Source organism: Myripristis murdjan, chromosome 4, assembly GCF_902150065.1.
Source record: "Myripristis murdjan chromosome 4, fMyrMur1.1, whole genome shotgun sequence".
In the NCBI taxonomy this organism is placed as follows: Eukaryota; Metazoa; Chordata; class Actinopteri; order Holocentriformes; family Holocentridae; genus Myripristis; species Myripristis murdjan.
This window is the reverse complement of record NC_043983.1, coordinates 8,519,825-8,532,583: the sequence shown is the minus strand read 5'-3', so window position 1 is coordinate 8,532,583 and position 12,759 is coordinate 8,519,825. Positions and strand designations below refer to the sequence as shown.

At 40.0% G+C, this 12,759-nt stretch overlaps 1 protein-coding gene across 1 annotated transcript; it reads left to right on the top strand.

The window, feature by feature from the left end:
- The first annotated feature begins 5,784 nt into the window (after nt 1-5,784).
- On the top strand, nt 5,785-8,092 carry LOC115357924 (platelet glycoprotein V). The gene is made up of 2 exons (XM_030049685.1): nt 5,785-5,807; nt 6,063-8,092. The coding sequence occupies exons 1-2, from the start codon at nt 5,786-5,788 to the stop codon at nt 8,090-8,092; spliced, it is 2,052 nt and encodes a 683-aa protein (XP_029905545.1). The 5' UTR covers nt 5,785.
- Nucleotides 8,093-12,759: the final 4,667 nt, after the last annotated feature.

The window sequence follows — 12,759 nt, the reverse complement described above, 5'->3', positions numbered from 1 at the left end:
AGACCAAGATCGAGAGACAGGCAGAGATTTACCCCCTACTCGTTCTGTATTTGCTTGAATAGAGAGGATAGTGACATCCAGACAAGTTTTCAGCTGACTGCATTTTCCTTTTGTATTGTCTCACCCATGGCCCTCTCAATTCAGTTTAATTCAATTCAATTCAATTCAATTCAATTCAAAACTTTTATTGGCATGACCCCCAACCTACCTCTCAGTTTCAATTCAATTTCAATTCAGATGGGCTTTACTGGGAATCAGGTGTTTACATTGCCAAAGCAAGTGTGACATAAAAACAACAAAAAGTGTACATTAAACAGTGGAAATGCTGTTTGAATTCTCTATACAGATACAGATGAGAAAGAAAAAAAATAATTAAAAGGAACAATCTTAAAAATAAGACTTGCAATTTAAAAATGAACAAAAATGTATATAAATACAAATAAGTGGGTGCTTCATTAAATACAAACACTGCAACCTTATTTCTCTCTGTCTCAATTCAATTCAGTTTCTCTCTCTTTCTCTCTCTCTCTCTCTCTCTCTCTCTCTCTCTCTCACTCTCTCTCTCTCTCTCTCTCTCACACACACACACACACACACACACACACACACACACACACACACACACACACACACACTCAGACACACAGGCACCACGGAATGTGACGTGAAGATCCAAACTCTAATTATGCTAATATCATTGCGCCCTCCAGTGTCCGATATGTCGATTGCACCACACCATATTGTAAAAATAACAACACAACAGAATTAGATCAAACTGGTGACAAAGATATAGTTTTAATTTGGACATGCTGTCTTGCCCTCTTTCTTTCTAACTATTTTTTTTTTACTTTTTTTTTTTACTCTTTACTTTTACTTTGCTGGATAGACAGTTGGGACAAGAATAAATTGGTACTCGCAGTCCAGCTACTAGCCAAGTAATGACATCATTACCATATACCCACAGTATGTCTGTGGTTAATGGTGAATTAGTCTAAGTGCTTATTTTTCAATTTTGCGCTATTAACCCTGCAACACTACCGTTATTGATGTAGCTGATTGGTTTCTACCCCAGTGAACTGTCTCAGCAGAAACAGGACTGATGAACAGGATGGCTGCATGGCTGTCTCACACACCATACACTGTAATATCAACAAAATCAGAATCAGAAATACTTGAAGATACATGAAGACAATAAAGGTTCATAATTAGTATAGCTGTTTAGAAATGTTTAAGATGTTATATCCACGAATTTGACTTTAATTGGACATTTGGGGAAAAACAGTGAGGGGGCCACAATCCAGTTTGTGGGAGCTGTTTTATTCTACAGCAAAATATTGGAAACCATACCATCAATACAAATACAACAACTAGTTTTATTGATTGAAAAGTGCAGTGGTGCATTAGGTCTACAGGTGATCCAGGAGTCTAGTCTGAGACAGTGTGAGTCAGGTGTTAGTATCAGGCATCAATATCAGTATTGATGAGATGACGTGCAAGATGAACAGAACTATCTTTCAGTGCAGACTATCTTCTGAATGTTCATGTCTTTGAGCTCCTCAGTGTTTGACACTTGAATGACAACGTGATGGACTTGTGAAAAGCTCCTGGATGAGAGGTGCCAGACGTCAACAGGCTCCGCAGTCGAGGCTGAGCGGCAGCGAGGAGCTTCTATGAGATCCCACCTGCCAAATTCAGTGTGTGCCAGACAGCTCATTTCCCTAAAAACTGCACAAGTACAATGCCTGCTACTCTGGCACAGGCATGCAATGTGATTTCCTTGATGCACAAAATAGACCACAGTGACTTGGGTGGTGGGCGCCTGGCTTCAGTGATGGATGTTCCTTCAGCTCAAAGTCAGACATGAAGCCAAGATTGAGGAGCTCATCTACAGCGGTGGCGCGTTTAGGGGTAGAATCAATTCACTTACTCCTCCTTCCCGGGTGGAGACACTCCCTCGTGTCTATTTAAAGAACTAATTAATGTAAAAGAAAAAGACTTGCAAGTGCCAAGAACATCTGATTCTGGTCTCTCGTAAATAACAGATTGATTGATGGCTTCCTCGCTCTGTTGGATTTGCTCCTGTCATTGTGATGTAGGGTTACTGGCTCCAGCTACAATGTCAGATCATCATATTTCAGTCAGACACTCCATGGTCCCCTGGAAAAGGTGGCCTATTGACGAAACCCACAGTGACTAGCTATTGATTTAGTGCACTAGGGGTTGACTGGCCCCTCCTCCCGGCCCCTGAAAGGATAAATATATTGACGTGATGGGACCCAAGGCAGTGGATCGCTTGTCTTGCTTGAGGGACGGTTCATAGTGAGGCACTGGTTTTGGATCATAGCTTCAGTGTCATGGATAAGGTTGCAGCTGTGAACTACTGTTTAGGACTCCTGGGTTTGTTACTACTGCAGGGTGTGCTAAGTGCAGAAGGGAGGAGCATCCTGAACCCTGGTGAGTGTGTGAACATGGTTTGATGATGGTGCCGCATCTGCATACGTACTAACAGTGAGAATGTCCAGTCATCTAAGATACCTGAGGGTGCTGCCTGCAACCACTGTACCCCTCTAGTTATCCTCCTGCATGTGCCATTGTTGGTTAAATTTGGGTCAAAAAGCAACAGGTTGATAGAGGAGCCCTGATTTTTGAAATGGAATGGACTTGATTTTCCTTTATGTTTATGTGCTGTTTTAAAAGATGCTTTTCTTCCCATTGCATAACCAGGAAACCATGTTTTTATTCCAAAAGAAGACACAGATGCCCAGAGCAAGATCCTAGCACTGTTACTACGGAAAAGCTTAGTACCCGTTGAAAGGGATGATCCTCTAGGTGAGACGCGGAGAAAGCATGGTAAAACCGATAAATAACATAAATATATTTTTTGCACAGATGACAACTTTTTCTCTTATCTGCAGGTCTTGAGCTGGCCAGTAAATTAGCGGAATTAGAAGAGGTAAGGATATTTTAATTTGCCTTGAAATACACCTGGATGCAATTTTGTTGTTGCAGATTGGGCAGCAAACTTATCAAAATCTGAATAAACTGAATAAACTGAGTGAGAGGGGAGAAGCGAGGGTGAAAATTCTTGCTTTAACAGAGTGTGGGCATCTTGATTGTTTTCAATGTCTCTTACAATATGAATATGAGAGGATGGAATGAATAGAGAGATGTTTGAAATTCAGTCCACTACACAGGCTCACTGCTAGAGGCATTGAATAGATGGTGACTGTCTTTAATCATGTGTACCTCTAGCTGCAGACTCTGAGAGAAGACCTGGAGCTGGAGAGAGAGATCACAGCCAATGTTTTGGCAGATGGCAAATCCATACCCAGGAAGAGGGGTGAACGTAAGTAGTTTCTACCACCCTTGCACTTAAATGCATCATATACTAACAGCAGATCCTTTAAGTTTGTTGTAAAACTGTTCCAAGATAATGATTCCGGATTGCTCTTGTTGTATGTAGTCATACAAAATGTACATGTTAGGTGTTGTACAACACACAACAAGTGTTTTTTTCTCTTTTCTGCAGCCTGTTTCTGGAAGTACTGTGTGTGACGCTGATGCAGGAGGAGGAGGACCACTGTGAAATCGAGCTGCAAAATCCAGCATAGCCTTAAGACTTACCACTAGTAATATAATCACACTGTATCTTTTCCAGCAATATAAAGTTGTACCATAACCAACATCATCATTCAGTGGTCATTTCATTGTTGCTGCATCGAGGTGCTCTCATGAGAGGTGTAAGGACTGTTGGCTCTCATCTTGATATCTGTAAATAAAACAACTGCTGACTGGAAATACTTGAGTTTAAGATATACGACTGTACTTGACTATTGAGACAGCTATAGGAATGATCTCACAGACATGATTTCCCCTTTCCTTGTCATTATGTCACCCTCCAGTGGCAGTGTTGGTCTTAACATTTTCTTTTTACCACTGTCAACAAGCATCACAAACTGTCACTGCTTTAAGGAATGCACTGCCTTTTATTTTATGGACTAAATAAAGTTATCATGTGAATCTGTAATTGGTGTTTCTTAAGTCAATTCTGCTAACAATGCTGTTTTTACTTTTTGCTGTGTGACCCACTACACTAATTTTTTTGTGGTGTTTAAACCCTGGAAAAGACCATAGCCAAGACAAAATGAATAACAGAGCTGCAGTGGAAACATTCTTTCAAGGGCTTTGTGTTTTCACAAAGAAAACATTTTTTTTGTACTGTGTATCACTTCTCTCTATAAAAATGCATCCAACATACAATATTTCAGTTTTTGTGGCCCTACTATATCAAATCCCATCAGCTGTGTGGTGTGTATGTAATGCAGCCAGTGCACGGCAGCAGTAGCAGGTGAAACACACTGAAAAATAATGGATTCAGTGGACTGAATCGTTTGGAAGGCATTGTGAGCGCTGAGTCATAGTCTGGCTCTGAACAATGGGAGTGCTGCTGTGATAAGACTATCTGAATCACACAGGAAGAGGAGTAGTGAAGGCTTCAGGGAAACCCGACCACCGTATGACACTCAGTAGCTTTCCCGGTCTAAATCAGCAGCATGAAACAAACTGATGACATCGGCTCTGAGTCAGTGAGTCACCCACCATTGTGTTTTCAGTCAAATGGATGTGGACGTAAATGTACTTTTTTTATTCCGAAAGTTTCCAAAAGCAAGGCATAGCAGAACCAAAACACAGTTCCCTGATGAGCGGTCATTAAGGTCACTTTCTTTTTCTGTGTTGGTATTATTATTATCATCATCATTATTATTACTATTACTATTTTTGGTCTACCACAGTTAGTCATTCATTGCAGTATCACGTTCCAAAAATAACACAAAGGAATCTGTCTATCTATCATTTATTTATTTATTTAACTTCATTTTACAACTAATGCCCCTGAGGCTGTACTTTGCACCAACATTTGAGGCACAGCTCATATACAGGGGAAATGATTTATTTGGGCCACCATTACAAGCACTAAGACAACGTGTTGTAAACCCTGTTGGAGCGAGGTGGTGGCTGTTAGCAAGCAGAAGGCATCATCACATTCTGCTGCTCAGGGCTCCACTGTGACAGTGAGGAAGAGCCTAATAAATTACACAAGTGAATAAAAAACTGAGCATGCATGTGTACATGCACACACTCCCATACATACAAAGCACGTGAATTTCCACGCTCCTTTTCAGTGCCATTCTGATCTCTTAGTAGATCTCTTAGTGCATATGTCTCGAGTTATGTTGTAATGTTAATATGTGCTTATTGTGCTGGGGTGTTTTTTTCCCCCAATGCCATGTTGTGCTCCCCCTAGGAGCCCAGTTTGACATTTGCCCCCCATTTTTCTTTTCATAGTTTTAAACTTCCATGTGAGTCTAAAAAAGGAAATTGTGACTGTAAATGAAAAGTTACAGCTTGGTTGTTACTGATGGCACACAAATATTGTTGGATCTTACCTTTTAGGCCTTTTTGTGATAAATTGCAATAGTGGGTCAAGTACCTGTTTAAAATCTACAACAAAATAGTGACAGGTTTTTACTTTTTTAATTTTCATTTGCTTATGTAGGCTATATGTTGATATCAAAACTAGCTATACAGCTGCTCTGTGCTATTATAGGCATGAGGCCTGCCACAAAACATCATAACTGACTGAAACAGTGGCGAATGGGTGAAGTCTGAGCAACCTGTCAAGATAAAGCCTGAGGAAATGAAACAGCATCCTCTGTGTCACTCATACTGTATATTGGTGGTAAAACACAGAAAACACGGATCATAACATCACACTGAAAGGACCATGATGGATTCTCTTTTGCCTGGTGGGTAGAACATTTTGCATCTATTCCAATTCATTTTACCTGTGGGTTATATCTGGCATTGCTAGAGAAGCCTCTTGACAAGAGAAAAAATGATAGTTTGGTATGATTTTTGAGAATTAATGTGAGCCTTTAATAGATTTTGAACAAAACCTATTTAAAAAATCAGACTACATCCTGTTACTTGGGAATCACTAAGAATTTATTTCACATTTTTTGTCTTAATGGCCCAAACATATGTTTATTTCAATTTGACAGGCACCTTATGGGTGATACTCTTCCTCTCCACACTGCCACATCTGACCTGCTCTGAAATCTGTCCTGGCAGTTGCATTTGTTATTCTGGAGGTGCTGTCGTGTGTGTTGGTGGCATCACAGACATACCAAAGCAGATGCCTGTCCACATGTACCTCTTGCAGCTCAACCGTACAAACATGAGAATCATAAATGAGCACAGTCTGGCAAACAAGGATTTGCTGTTGCGTTTCAGCCTGACCGAGAGCCATCTGCACACTATCCATCCACTGGCCTTCCACGCTGCCCCACACCTCTTGTCTGTCAAGCTGTCTTCCAATAATCTTACAAGTATTCCTGCCCGAGTCTTCAGCCCATTGGTTGATCTAGAGCAGCTATATTTAGATGAGAATGAAATAGAGACTATTGCTTCTAAGATGTTTGAGGGACTTTCGAGGCTGCTGTATCTAGACCTCAACCGCAACAAAATTGTGTCCCTTCCTTCAGATGCTTTCCATGGACTGACCAACCTCACCTTTCTGAACCTTGGCGAAAATTCCTTAAAAGAACTTCCACCCACCATCTTTTCCTCTTTGAGCAGTCTTCAGTACCTCATGCTCTACAAGAATGAGCTAGAGAGTCTGGAAGCTGGGGTCTTTGATGAACTTTCTAATCTTGAGGAGCTCAAAATACACCAAAATCGGATTGCCAGGCTCTCACCTCAAGTGTTCTGGTCTCTGGGGAACCTCAAGACCCTTACCTTGTCCTCCAACCAACTCCAGGGTGTCCCAGAAAAGAGCTTCTACAACATGCCCAAGCTAAACAAACTCACCATTTACAAGAATCCCCTGTTGTCACTGCCAGATGATCTGATGGGTCACATGCCATACATTAGAGAATTTTATTTGTATGCCACTAACCTAACCACGGTTCCAGGCAACTTGTTTGCTAATATGTCTGGTCTGCTGATCCTGAATTTGCATTTCAACGATAGGCTGAGGGAGTTACCTTCAGATCTGTTCTGCTGCCTTCCCACCCTTCGCAAACTTTCACTGAAGTTCAATGACCTCCAGTACCTACATCCAAACGTGTTCTCCAACCTAACTACACTGGCCACACTGTTTCTGAATAACAATAAGCTGCAGACCTTACAGGAAAATATCTTTCAAAGTCTTTTAGGGCTTACTTACCTTGACCTGAGAATGAACTCTCTAAGGACTCTTCCTGGGGATATTTTCTCTTCAAACAGAGGTTTGAGAGCTCTTTATCTGAGTGACAACCCCTGGGACTGTACTTGCAGGATTAGAGGTATTGCAAGATGGATTTGGCTGAATTCAGATGTGGTTCCTGACAGAAATGATGTGATTTGCCACAGTCCACGGTATTTTTTGGTGCGCACCCTTGGCTCTCTGCATGATGAGGAGTTTAAATTTTGTGATGCTATTACGGTCACAAGTTATTCTTCTACACAAAGTCACCTGCATGACACAACCAAATCAACTTCTGACGCTTCCACAGTTTTTGTTTTATCAAGCAGACAAACACCAACCCTCACCTCAAGAACCACACCACTCACATCATCAAGGACCCCACCGACCACCCCTGAGACCTCTGCAGCAAAAGCTCCAAGAACAACTCCACCAATGACACCGGTCACCACCTCAACAACCACACGCCCCACAGAATCAGCTGCAATCCCGGCAACAACCCTATCAGTACCATCGTCCCTCCATACTCCAACCAGATCCCTGCCTGAGGAGGAGTCAGTTTCCATCTCTGAGACCCCCCAAGTTCTTAATGAGTCGCCTCCTTTCTACGATAAACTGGTGGTGGAGCAGGGGCCTGAGTTTGTACACCACAATCGTCACTGGGGATGGGTGTACGTGTGGGCTCTGCCCTCCAGTCCAGCTAGGACAGCATTCTTCATGTTTTGTCACATCCTTCTGCTGGTCACTGGTGTGGTGCTTATTCTTGCTGCCATATATGGCATGTATCGCCTCAACAAGGAAATGAGAGAGATAGAGGCACACACACTCAAGGGAAGCAAAACATGATTATCAAGCAACATACATAAACTGTGCCTGTACAATTGTCATTTTTTGGTGGCAGTGGGCTGATCTGCCTTATTCTGCTTTGTTTCAACACAGTTATACTAACTATTTTCTAAACTATCTAAACTTGTTACTCTACTCCAAAATCCATTGTTTATTTACCATTTACCATATGTATCTATTTATTGTATTGTAACTATCTGATCAGTGCTTAGACTGATGGAATAAATGTGTTGGGACCATTTAGTGATAGTTTTTACAGTTTTACGTCTTTTATTTTGAAATGATTATATTGTTACTCAGTTTGCCATCATGTTATGTTTATGTGGTCATATTATTTACTATATGCTAATTCTGTACTCTCTATAACATTAACATGAAATTTTAACATTGTTTATGTGGAGGCTTTAAATAAGCCCACTGGGTTTTCTGCCTCTCGCATCGCTGTATATTTGTTATCCTTATCCTTACCTTTTTTTTTTTTTTTTGAGTTATTTTTAAATTCTGCACTATATGAAATGAAATAAAATAAAATATATTTTCCAGAAAAATCCCCTGAAACAAGTGAAACTGTATTAGACACACAAATGCGATGATATCATTCCACTGGCAGAGTTTTTCCACTTGTTTTAAGAACAACATGTTTTTAAGGCTGAATATAATGACCTATTAAGATGGAGATGTTTTTGCAGTGTGAATACAGGAATCCATGATGAATGTGGCTTTTGCTTTCCCAGAAACTGCAGGTCATACGTGGTGACTGATATGTCTGGAATTTCTCTCGGCTATTTCTACCTGTATTTTCCTGGGGGTGGGGGATGATGTGGAGGGTGGGGGGGTTAAGGATAGAAAGACTTGGAAAATATAGGATGCTTTTGTTTATAAAACAAAGTGTGTACACTGGGTTTTCTTGAGGTCTTTTTTAAAGATTCATAACAGGGTGAGCTGAGCTGATGTAATCAGTAATAATGATTTGTCCATACTTTAATTTCTGAATGTAGAGAAAACACATTCAAAAACAATTTGTTTTTTCTTTCTTTCTTTCTTTCTTTCTCTTTTGTTTGTTTGTTTGTTTTTCTCTCTATCTTCTACCTACTCTGAAGGTTGGAGTTTGTACATAGTCAATGATACTGTACTGTATGTGTAATTTCTTTAGTGTTGTGTTCTCTTTAATGGTATGACAGTAAAACATAAAATGTGTTGTGTTAAATTACATAAAGCAGAGCCAAGTTCATAATACCCAACCAATTTTGTGTCCTCATCGTCTCCCTCTAGTGGTGTCTGCTGCAAACTACTTGAAGTGAAATCATTTAAAGCAGCTTACAGTTAACATGTTTTGTTTTTGAGGAGACAATAAAGTTATAAAATAATCACGCTGGATTCAAATTGTTTCATCCATGTTTTGTGTCTGCGGTGGAGGTAAAAGGAAATCCCCTGCAGCCTGCCAGAGATGATAATCACCGATTGTTTTCCTGTTGCTAAAGAGACTTCTCATGCTCTCTATGCTCTGTCCAATGTCACCGGTAAACAACTTCTGACAAGCAATGGAGCATACGTTGTGACGAAAATGGTTGAAACGTCATTTTAATAGGGATATCTCAAAATCAGTTGCTCTAATCCTTCACTGCTCCAGCTGTGCCTCAACGTTGAATTTTCTCAAATGTTAAAAAGTGTCAGAATATTTTTATTTGTTTCAGACTCCTTTTTGTAAGAACACTGTGTGCTGATGAGAAGAAAGATGTGTTTTCCCCAAATTAATCACAGCTGATATGGGTTGGTGATTTTAGGCTGTTATCTATCTTACACACAACATCTGAAACAGGAAGTTCAAGTGAGGGTGACTTGTGCAATTTCTTATGCCAGTTATGATGGCTGTTCATGTTGTTTTGTGAAACACACCCCTGTAATTTTGCAGGCCTCTATGACAAAACAAAACCACAATCTCGTGCACATAGTTATCATTTCCTTCTTTGGAGTGAGCTCACATCATGTGTAAAAACATCACTGTTTGGCAGACAATAATAGACAAACACATAAGAAAATCTAGCTTCTATAGAAGTTATCCTGATGTGTCAAAAAGTCTAGATTTTAAAAAAGAACTATGGCATCAGCAGTGTGCACTGTCACTGAAACTCATGCATCAACATTTGCATTTAAACCTAGCTGCACTGATAATTATATTTTGTCATGTAAATAACATTATTCTGTAGGAGAAAAATAAATTAATAACTTTGCACCGCATCTAAGTAGCTTTAAAAGTGTGTAAACCTTCACCAACATCACAGCGAATGCCACAGATTCCATGACAAGTGATTGGACTTTAAAACAAACAGCAAACAAAAGAGGATGAATTAGTGAACAGCGCCCAAGTTCATCGCTATGACAACGGGTGATTAAGTCTTTCCAGTACACTGAGCCCACACAACAGTGGGAATCAACTACAACACACACACACAAACACACGCACACACACACATGTGCCCAGGGCAAGAGCGGAAGCTTGTAGAGGAGGGAGTAATGGGAGGTCGAGACAGCAAAAGGTTCTTCAGGGCTTTGCCCATGGGTCAGAAAGGGGACGTCTACTCCTGGAAAACAAAATAAATGTTTGAAAACTTGCATGGAAGGCATTACACTCCGGCCAAGGCAAACATGGACAGGAAAATCAACCGATTTAACTGTATTATTAGCTTAACTTGGCTTTAACCTATCCACAAGCCCTTTCCACATTACTTATGTCACCCTGGCCTATGCAACAGGTTTATACTGCCACATTAAAGCGGGATAATCCTCATGTGCTGCAATGTGATCAACTGTTGCTGGTACATTGCCATCATGAAAGACTAACACATGGGAATATATAATGTTACTGTATTAAATGGGCGAGTTTGCATGTAAACAAGAGGTGATGCAATGTGTGTTGATTTTTTTTTTTTTTTTTTTTTTTTTTTTTTTTCTGTCTGGGCATTATTTGAGTTCCTGTGGTAGAAAAATGTTGTAACAGCATGTATATCTTGATTAGAAATTGTGATACCTGAGACGCAAAATCTGTCTGTCTATAAGTCTATCTAAAATATGTTCATCAGTTCCACCATGGAGCAGCTAATATTAGTACAGATTGCTGTATTTGCGCCTCTGCATTCACCATAGTACTGCAAAACAGGTCCCAAAGTAACACTTGTGGCACATAAACAAATATAAACAAAGCAGATTATGCGAATTAATAAAAAAAAAAAAAAAAAAAACAAGTCCTGGTAACCTTTTTAAATTACCTTCAAAAGTGGGCACTGCAACTTATTGTATTATTTATTGATATAATCTGCTTTGTTTACTTTCATTTAAGTCCTAAAGGAGTTATTTTGGGACCAGTTTTGCTATGGAAGTGATTGGAAAGATATTAATGCAATATCATGGATTAGCAGCCTAGGAGAGCATGGTGCAACTGATGAGATTATTTCACCACCATTTGGACTCATATCACACCCAGGTAACTACTCAACCCAACACTCTACCAAAGTTAAATTTGCTTTAAGTCCTGAATTTAGTGAACGTATGTGTTTTTAAGGTTACTTAAAGTGATATGTCAATGTTTATACAAATTGTGGTATTTGTTGCTCTAAGTGAGTATGATACATCCAGCAAGTTTGGTCCATTAAATCCTTCCCTGTTGCAAGAATGAGAGTTTCGCCATAAGAGTACCAAAAGTTCCACCATTTCATAAACAGTGGGCTTAAAAGATGTCTGAAACTGAAACCAGAACAAATGAGTGTTATGTGTACATCATTCAGAGCAATTTTTCAGCTTTGTGTTGCCTCTCAAAATCATGCTGCTTTTCAGTTTCTGTCAGCTTATTTCATTTTAGAGCAGTACACTCCTGATGAAGCTCTTGCTCTTGCCTTAGGGAAGGATTTAATGGACCAAACTTGGTGAATATATTACACTTGCAAAGAGCAGTAAATACCAGTATACATGAAAAAATCCAAACTATCATTTGGTACAGTCATTAACCCAGGTAAACTAGCTTTCCCAGTCTTTCTTTGAAAACCCATCACCATAGTAAAGACTTGTAGCTAGATTTGAATCATTTCTCCTCCCAATTACAAGGACAGAATTAATGGTTCAGCATCTTGCAAGTGAGAAAATGAAGAGCTTCACAGTGGTGGAATTGGGTCTTCACACACTAAAAAATCTGTTTGTTCCTCTGTTAAAGGTAAATGCCACTATGCATCATCAGATATTGTACATCCAGCCAAACACATTTGGTTTCCTAAACATATTTGGACCCACTGGACATTGAGGGATAGACAGACAGGATCATCTTGTGACTTTGCATGTGCATAACAGTCCCTCCATGTCACCTTAAGTGTATTTGGGACAAATTCTTGCCAGCTGTATGATACATTTGTTTTGTCAGTGCCACCATGAAGGAGGGCCTGCGGTGGTGGTGAGCTCGGTCGATTACACAACACTGTGCATTACAATGCAGATATCGCTATCTCTTTTGTAAGTCTATCTGTACTGCACAATCTCAAATAACGAAATGTGTCCATGAAGTCAAACGCTCATGCGTGTGAAGCCGTGACGGTTAATACGTTAACTCCACCCTCACTATCTTTTTTCTGGTGAAGAGGGCGTTTGTTGTGTAGCAGAACAGATGGATTTACTCACAACAA